The following is an 8,995-nucleotide window of genomic DNA, read 5'->3' as shown; positions in this document are numbered from 1 at the left end:
CTTGCATACACTGAGAATTCTTCATAATCTTGTTTGTCATATACATTATGTTATTGATCCTCCGTAGACAATTGCATTGTGGAGATCTGCTGTTCAGGAGTTGTGAGACACAATACAGGGGTTCCCATGTGGATTTCATTATTATTAATGACTATGATCACCCTTTGTGTCCCTACAATACAGGTTACAGGTCTCACTGTGACATTCTGTGTCCCTGACTGCACATTGTCATGTAAATGATCAGTGTTCTATCTCCATGACGACAGGAAACACAACATTCCGCAGGTTCAGCCTCCATTCTGAACCTCTACCGGCTGCACACGCTCATCTATTGCTCGATCCTTGGAGTTTTTATGTTTTTCTCATCATGGGGGTAGAGCGGAGGCAGGACTGGCATCTCACTAGCACTGGCGTTAGCCATGACTACAAATCTCCGGTGTCGTTCCCACCTGCACATATCAAGGTAATGTGAGAGGCGGTGGATAATAAGCCAGGGTAATATAAAGGTTGATGTTGCAAGGATGTGATACGTCTGCTAAAATGGTCACAAATGTAACAATTTTATTATCAATCTGATTGTAATCTGACCATAAATCAGATTATACATGATCAGTGTGAAAAAAAATCTAAATTTTTTCTATTTTTCTATCAGCCAGGAAATGTATCAAGCGTGTGATCTTGTACATTGTAAACCCTGTTTATGCCACATTTTATGTCCTTGGTTTGAAGTATATGCAAGGAAACGTTCTCAAAATATATTAACTAGAGGCTGTAACAGGAGCCTAATAATACCATCCGCCACCCATGGAGATCTGGTAAATTGTTTCCTTATGAGACCAGTAAAGGCCCGTCACACTAAGCGATATCACTAGCAATATTTTGTGACGTAGCAGCGATATTGCTAGCGATATCGCTGTGTGTGATACTTGCCTCCGACCGGCTCCCCCGCTGGTTATCGCTGATCGCGCGAGATCGGCCTGGACCGTTTCTCGTCGTCAGCTTCCTGCTGTGGCGACGAGCGACGCCTTGACGCGGGCGGAAGGACGTCTTCATCGCCTCGTCTGACAGGTAAGTAGCGACCGCCATCGCTGGTGAGATCTGCCTGTTTGGCAGCTCACTAGCGACCACTTATCCAGGCACCAGCGATCTTGACCGGGTCACATCGTTGTCGGGATCGCTGGTGCATCGCTAAGTGTGACAGCACCTTAAAAAGTAACTAAACTTTATTTTATTATTTCAATTTTTATTTTTTTTAAAGTAATTTTGCCCAGCATGGAAAGTTATGAAACTTTACATATCACTTTATTAGAAGGATTTGACTTCAATCCAGTAAACAAATTTTATGTAATGAACTTTTTAATCTCTGCTTTTCCTCAGTCTATTTTTCTGCCATCAACTACATAGATATCAGAGTGTAAGGATTTGGAGTACAGATGATGGTAGTGATGGGGCAGCTGATCACCTGGTTCTCACTAACTCTGGTGATAAGCTGCTGCAGGAGACTGGGGAAAGCAGGTGCTGAGCTGACCCATCACTGCCATCATCTGTACTCCAAATGAGTTCTTTCTAAATGTGGCTAAAGGAAGAATAATAGACTGGAGAAAAGCAGGTGCTGATCACTGCCATCATCTGTACTCTAAATGAGTACTTTCTCAATGTGGCTAAAGGAAGGACAATAGACTGGGGAAAAGCAAGTGCTGGGCTGACCCATCACGGCCATCATCTGTACTCTAAATGAGTACTTTCTCAATGTGGCTAAAGGAAGGACAATAGACTGGGGAAAAGCAAGTGCTGAGCTGACCCATCACTGCCATCATCTGTACTCCAAATTAGTTCTTTCTAAATGTGGCTAAAGGAAGGATAATAGACTGGGGAAGAGCAGGTGCTGAGCTGACCCATCACTGCCATCATCTGTACTCCAAATGAGTTCTTTCTAAATGTGGCTAAAGGAAGGATAATAGACTGGGGAAGAGCAGGTGCTGAGCTGACCCATCACTGCCATCATCTGTACGCCAAATGAGTTCTTTCTAAATGTGGATAAAGGAAGAATAATATACTGGAGAAAAGCAAGTGCTGAGCTGACCCATTACTGCCATCATCTGTACTCCAAATAAGTACTTTCACAATGCGGCTAAAGGAAGGACAATAGACTGAGGAAAAGCAGGGATTAGCAAGACACTTGCATGCATTTTTAAATGAATGAACACAATCCCCAAATAAAGTGACGGGCAAAGTTTCATAACTTTTGATGCTGGACAAAATAATAAAACAATTAAGTTCACTTACTCTTCAAAGAGATGCCATTATATCCTATGGGTGATAGAGGCCATAATTAATCATTCACTTGATGGATCCGTCACCCACAGGATATAATGGCATCCCTTTATCGGATCCATAATGAAAAGCCCATAACATGTTCATCACGCATAGACTCCCATGTTACAAAGCAGATCTGTGTCATGTTTAGTGGATTCTGCAGGATGGAATAGCACCATCTAGTACGGTACATGAGTCCATACCTTTTGACCTCCATCTTGCATTAGAGCACTATGGACACGTTTAGAGATTTCCCGCTCTAAATGTAGGGTACAAATTCTGATGGGAACCTTGTACTATTCTTGGCTGAAAATCTGAATGCAAATACTATATCATATGTCGCTTAGAAGTATATGAATGGTTCTATAAAGTTTGGAGGGTCCAATCACAACTGTAAAAATTGCAGTTCTTTTGACTGTCTACCAGGATTCCTATAACTGAATGGGTCACAGATTTTTTTTGCCTTACAATGATAGATTGCAATCCATTGCATGGCTGCCATTTTTTGCCTTTTTTCCAGTCCACCATCTCTGAGCCTCTTCGAGCAACACTGCGGGAACTAAGCGAAGCCACCGCCTATGATGAGCTGATAAATACATTCGAGACTACCACTGGAAGCACTCTCAACCGGAAATATTGCGGGGGCGTCCTGTCTCAGCCCAGTTACCCCATCCCTGCTCCTCATTGGAAGGTTCATTATAACAAGGATTTTTGGGATAAGGTGAGAAAAGTCATTTCACCAAGTTCTTGGTTTTTGCTTATACAAACTGTATAGTCTCAGATCAGGAGGGTTGTGCGAGTTGAGAAAAGAGTTCTTCACTTTCCTATAGACCGAACCTGGTACTGCAACTCAGCTCTGTACAAATGTATGTGGAAGACAAGCAATACGAGACACAGCCTTTGGGCAAGTGTGGCGCTGTTTCTGGAAAACAGCAGGTTTTTTCATAGAATCATAGAATCGTAGAGTTGGAAGGGACCTCCTGGGCCATCTGGTCCAACCCCCTGCTCAAAGCAGGATTCGCTAAATCATCCCAGTCAGATGTCTGTCCAGCCTCTGTTTGAAGACTTCCATTGAAGGAGAACTCACCACTTCTCGTGGCAGCCTGTTCCACTCATTGATCACTCTAACTGTCAAAAAGTTTTTTCTAATATCTAATCTGTGTCTCTTCCCATTCAGTTTCATCCCATTGCTTCTAGTCTTTCCTTGTGCAAATGAGAATAAAGTTGATCCTTCTACAATGTGACAGCCCTTTAGATATTTGTAGACAGCTATTAAGTCTCCTCTCAGTCTTCTCTTTTGCAAACTAAACATTCCCAAATCCTGCAACCTTTCCTCATAAGACAGGGTTTGCAGACCGGTCACCATTCTGGTCGCTCTTTTCTGAACTTGCTCCAGTTTGTTGATGTCTTTTTTAAAATGTGGTGCCCAAAACTGGACACAATATTCCAGATGAGGTCTGACCAAAGAGGAGTAGAGGGAAATAATGACTTCACGTGATCTAGACTGTATGCTTCTGTTAATACATCCTAGAATTGCATTTGCCTTTTTTGCTGCTGCATCACACTGTTGACTCATATTCAGTCTGTGATCTATTAGTATACCCAAGTCTTTTTCACATGTGCTGTCACTTAGCCCTATTTCTCCCATTCTATATATGCTTTTTTCATTTTTATTGCCCAGATGTAGTACTTTGCATTTCTCCCTGTTAAAAACCATTCTGTTAGTTGCTGCCCACTTCTCCAGTTTATTTAAATCTTTTTGAATCATCTCTCTCTCCTCTCTAGTATTAGCTATCCCTCCTAGCTTTGTGTCATCAGCAAATTTAATCAGTTTACCCTCAATTCCTTCATCTAAATCGTTGATAAAGATGTTGAACAATACAGGGCCCAGGACAGAGCCCTGTGGTACCCCACTTGAGACATTCTTCCAACTGGATGTGCAGCCATTTACGACCACTCTTTGGGTCCGATCACTAAGCCAGTTATGAATCCACCTAACAGTTGCCTTGTCCATTCCATACTTAGTCATTTTTTCAATAAGGATTGTATGAGAGACTTTGTCAAATGCTTTGCTGAAGTCAAGATATACTATATCTACAGCATTTCCTTGATCCACCCAATCAGTGATACCGTCATAGAAGGAAATTAAGTTAGTCTGACATGACTTATCAGTTACAAACCCATGCTGACTCTGTTTAATCACTTCATTCTTATCCAGGTATTGACATACATGTTGTTTAATAATTTGTTCAAAGATCTTTCCTGGTATAGAAGTCAGACTCACCGGCCTATAGTTGCCTGGGTCCACCTTCTTCCCCTTTTTGAAGATAGGAACAACATTTGCTCTTCTCCAGTCTTCTGGCACTTCTCCTGTTCTCCAAGAATTTTCAAAGATTATGGAGAGGGGTTCAAAAATTTCTTCTGCTATCTCCTTTAGTACTCTGGGGTGTAATTCATCTGGACCTGGAGACTTGAATTCATTTAGGTTAGCTAAGTGTTTCCTCACTATCTTTCTGTTTATAGATATCCTGGATTCTTCTATTCCCTTAATAGGACAGTGAATAACAGTTGATGTTGCATTTCCTTTCCGAGAGAAAACAGATGCAAAATAGGAATTTAAAAGTTCAGCCTTCTCAACATCCTGTCTTACCATTTCATCATTTTCATCCTGTAAAAATACTTTTTTTTTGTTTCTAATCTCATACAATCCAGATATAGTATGGATCTATGAATTTGACTCTAGGAGGAAAGCATATGTGAACTAAATACAGTATTTTAATTAACACTAACTTTTTCATTAACTTTGCAGTTGAAACTAAGACCATGGAGGACTCCACTGGATCCTAAACACCAAAGCAGTGAGATGAAAGCAGAATTCAAGGGATGTCCAGCTCACCCCTCCATCACTAATTTCCATGCAGGACCTCAACCCTTCCCTCTGGAAAATCACATAAATAGAGGACCGTCACAGGTTTGTCTATGTTGACATTGGGTTTCGTGGCTTCTGTTAATTGTATCAATCGACAAAAGATTCCAATCAAAAACTCAACAAAGGCAGTCTATCAGTACAACATGACTGTTCAAACCAAGCCCAAGCTCTCGGTGAACCCTTGGTGTGGCCGAGTAGTTCAGTGCACCTTCCCTCGTACAAATTTTCCATCTATCTCTGTCCTCCTTTTCTTTGTCTATTGTATAATCAGAGTTGTTAAAGGACAGAGATAAATAGAAAACAAGTAGGTGAGAGGGTGCACTGAGCTGCTCAGCCACACCAAGGGTGCACAAAGTTCCTGTGCTAGGTTTGAACAGTCATTTTGTGCTAACAGATGTCCTTTAAAATGAAAAAGGATGATCTATGCCTGCTACATATTTCCATCAGCCATTTATCAAATATTTGATAATTCTGGAGTATATCTTTACAAACTCTGTTGCAATTTAGGCGATAGTGGCAACAACAGAAAACAAGGCCGTATCCGGAGAACCATTTTGCGTACGAGACAAGGGGGTCTTGAGCTTGAACGACATATATGCATCCACTACAGCTCAGGATTTCCGTGCATTTACAGCGTAAGTCTAACAACCACGAGTGAGCTAGAAGTTATCTGATATTTAAAAAAAGGTGGAGATTATTTCCCAGAAACAGTGTCACCCTTATCTGTTGGCTGTGCCTGGTATTGCAGCCATGGACAAAAGTGGAGCTAATCAACCATTGTGGCTCCTTCTTGTTGACCAGGTTGATGTAGATCCCCGAAGATGTAACAAATCTCCAGAGCCCTAATGCAAAATCAGCAGATCTTCTGCACTCTTATTAAGAATGAAGTGAGCAAAGTTGTGCATGAGCAACCACCACTCTATTCACAAAGGGGCTCTTCAGACCACCGGTTCTTGGAATTAGTGCAGACCCCGGGTCCCAGAGTTCGGACACCCAATGATCAGGGAAGTCACACGGATAGGGGATAACGTCCAAATTTGATACAACTTCTTCACGTAGAAGAGAGATCCAAAGGAACCATGTTGTCACAACTTTCTCGACACCCAATATATACCCCAGGTTAGACCCCAAAGCATCACTAAGGGCCTGGTTTTTGGTTATAGGCTTGTTCACATCTCAGCTTTTTAGGAATGGCTCTGACCACTGGAGATGAAGGTACAGAGATGGTGGAGCTACTCTGCTTCCAGAAATCCCATTCATTTTGGTTGGAGGCTATGGATGCATCGTAGCCCAACTGTTCTTTATTGTCTCCAAACTCCACCTCCAGTGGTTATATCTTGGAGTGAGTCTAACATATGAAGGAGAGATATGTACGAATTTGAAGGTTAAGTAGGAAGTGATCAGCTCCAATGCCCTTTACATTAGTCCCAATGACAGCCATTATTTTTGTTAAATTGTATTTATTATCTTCTATTTTTCCAAACCAGGAAAGAACTTGAAGGCTATCCGAAAAAAGATATTCTGACTTATTGGCAGGCGGAGGATTACCCTAAGGCCTGGGGACATGGCCTGAAAGAAAACCCTATACCGAAGGAGAGTCTACCAACACTTCGACGACCACCTCCAATGCGGGACACTCTTCAGTTTCCCTTTGCCAGTAAACTGCCACGGATTCCACCACGTGCACAATCTGTCCCGCACACAGGACTAAAATCCTTGGCACAGGAAAGCTACCAGTGGCCACTGGACGTCAAGAGGTCACAAGATGTCTACTTCCCCCTAGAATGCCCCTGGACCAAACCAAGACAGGGACCATTGCCAGAGATCATGGCTGTTCCCAAGATGTATGAAACAGAGTACGAGGCATATGGTAGTGAGAGGCCAGTTGCGGTGTGACAATAAATGACCTGTGATATATTTTAAAGGGTTATTCCCAGAATTCAAAGTTATCCCCTTATTGATGGGATTGTGGAATATTTACTGATCATTTCTGGAACCTCCTGTGATCGGAGCTCTGCAGATTCCTTTCTGGAATGGTGCATGCTCAAACTCTGCTGCATTCATTGTCTTTGCCGTCCCGACCTCCATCAGTCCCTTAGACAATGCTCTCCTCCACTCCATTCAAGATCGGTCTCTGCAGGATCGACGGGAGTGAATGAGTCAGACCCCCAGTGATGAGCAAGTTATCATGTATCCTGAGGACAGGCGATCATTTTATATTCCGAGAATACCACTTTAAGGTTGAACACTTTGTAGCTTTATCATAGGAATAGCGATTAGTGATTTCTCTCTACTTGTTGTTAATTTCATCAGACCCTTCACTTAAAGCAGATGTCCAGCAAAATAAAAATATGTCTCATTTACATCCAAAAGGGATTATTATACTTTTTTTTTTTTTTTTACAAGTGTGCCTCGATGTCTTAGTTTCTTTGTCTATTTGCAACTCTTTTCACTCAGAAGAAGCTTCCTTCCCGTCTTTCTGTGTCATGGCTCATTTGTCATGGCTTCTTTTTCGAATGCACAGACAGGGAGGTCGGCTGGCTCAACTATTGAAATGAGCAGCCAGCCTCCCTTCGCGAGTCCTGTGCCAACACTGAAACCTCTCCTGGGGGATACCCAGTATGGAAGTGGAGGTGTCAAGACCTGTTTGAAAAATGGACTGTCGGGACCTGTGTTGATCCCCGAAATACGGGATTCGGTCATGCCCCCGATGGACTCCTTCACTATAATGAGTCACTTTACGCTCTGTCTGGCCTCTATTCCTCCTGGCGTTGTCTGTTTTTTTTAGGTGGACACCACAAAGTGTAGTCTACTATGCTCTTGCTTTTCCTCTGTCATTCTTCCTGAAAATGTAGTCTTCCACTGCTCTTCTGATGCATAACCGGACCCTGTTCACTAATAAACACAAAAGGGCAAGTCGCTCAAAAATATATATTTTCCAGCTGTATAAATCACACATTATGAAAGACTAATGCAGATCTGTGTAGAACAATCACTGTGAATATCCGGGGGGAGGGACAGGAGGGGCATTTGCCGCATTGTGACAGCAGCACACATTCTGAGACTTCAGGAGACTGCAGTCACCTAGAGTCACTGCAGACTTTCATCTCACACCTGGACAAGCCCTTAAATTATAAAGTGAAGCCCTGAAGCCAATCCTGACAGCGTGTAATATACTCACTGTCAGGCTCCAGCAGTCATCACATGGCCACATCGCTCATATGCGATTTTCAGACTTACGGTCACGTGACAGCGAGCTTTTCTTCCTGCTTCTCTCAGTTTTTCACTTAACACAGAGAATTAGGAGGAGCAGATGGTCGACACGTGACTGTAAGTGGGCAAATCACATATGTGTTTGGATGGGGCGCCAAACTTCCCCAGGTGCTAGAAAACCTAGATACACCTCTGGACGAGCCATATTGACTATATAAGTATTGAAGGGACTGCAAACCTATTGTGTAAATCAGGTTTATATGATAAATGTATTTTTTAAAATTTTTGATTACCGGTATGTCTTTTTCAGTTTTCAATACCACTATCTGCATAAAAAAACTTGCAATTTTTACGCTGGCTACTAGGCTAATTAGACTTAAACTATCTGTTCTGTAATACCCCTATATACAGTAGATAACACAGGATCCACCATTCATAATAGATGTTACAGCTCACCTCCTCCTGTATAATCACTGATAACACCTCTATATACAATAGATAATACAGGAACCACCATTCATAATAGATGATGTTACA

The 8,995-nt window shown here is 42.2% G+C and overlaps 1 protein-coding gene across 1 annotated transcript; it reads left to right on the top strand.

Moving 5' to 3' along the window:
• The first annotated feature begins 256 nt into the window (after positions 1-256).
• SAXO3 (stabilizer of axonemal microtubules 3) lies at positions 257-7,617 on the top strand. The gene is made up of 5 exons (XM_073570928.1): positions 257-463; positions 2,837-3,037; positions 5,126-5,287; positions 5,753-5,880; positions 6,733-7,617. The coding sequence occupies exons 1-5, from the start codon at positions 257-259 to the stop codon at positions 7,139-7,141; spliced, it is 1,107 nt and encodes a 368-aa protein (XP_073427029.1). The 3' UTR covers positions 7,142-7,617.
• The last annotated feature ends 1,378 nt before the right edge of the window (positions 7,618-8,995 follow it).

The sequence above is a fragment of the Dendrobates tinctorius genome, unplaced genomic scaffold (assembly GCF_039654945.1).
Source record: "Dendrobates tinctorius isolate UK_male_01 unplaced genomic scaffold, ASM3965494v1 ptg000028l, whole genome shotgun sequence".
Classification (NCBI taxonomy): Eukaryota; Metazoa; Chordata; class Amphibia; order Anura; family Dendrobatidae; genus Dendrobates; species Dendrobates tinctorius.
Note: the sequence above shows the minus strand (reverse complement) of the source record. Positions and strands in the feature narration are given on the sequence as shown.

Coding starts and splice junctions, on each gene's coding strand:
- SAXO3 (XM_073570928.1), top strand. CDS start 257: ATGACGACAGGAAACACAACATTCCGCAGGTTCAGCCTCCATTCTGAA. Junction 464..2,836: donor TCCCACCTGCACATATCAAG/GTAATGTGAGAG, acceptor CCTTTTTTCCAG/TCCACCATCTCTGAGCCTCT. Junction 5,288..5,752: donor TAAATAGAGGACCGTCACAG/GTTTGTCTATGT, acceptor GTTGCAATTTAG/GCGATAGTGGCAACAACAGA.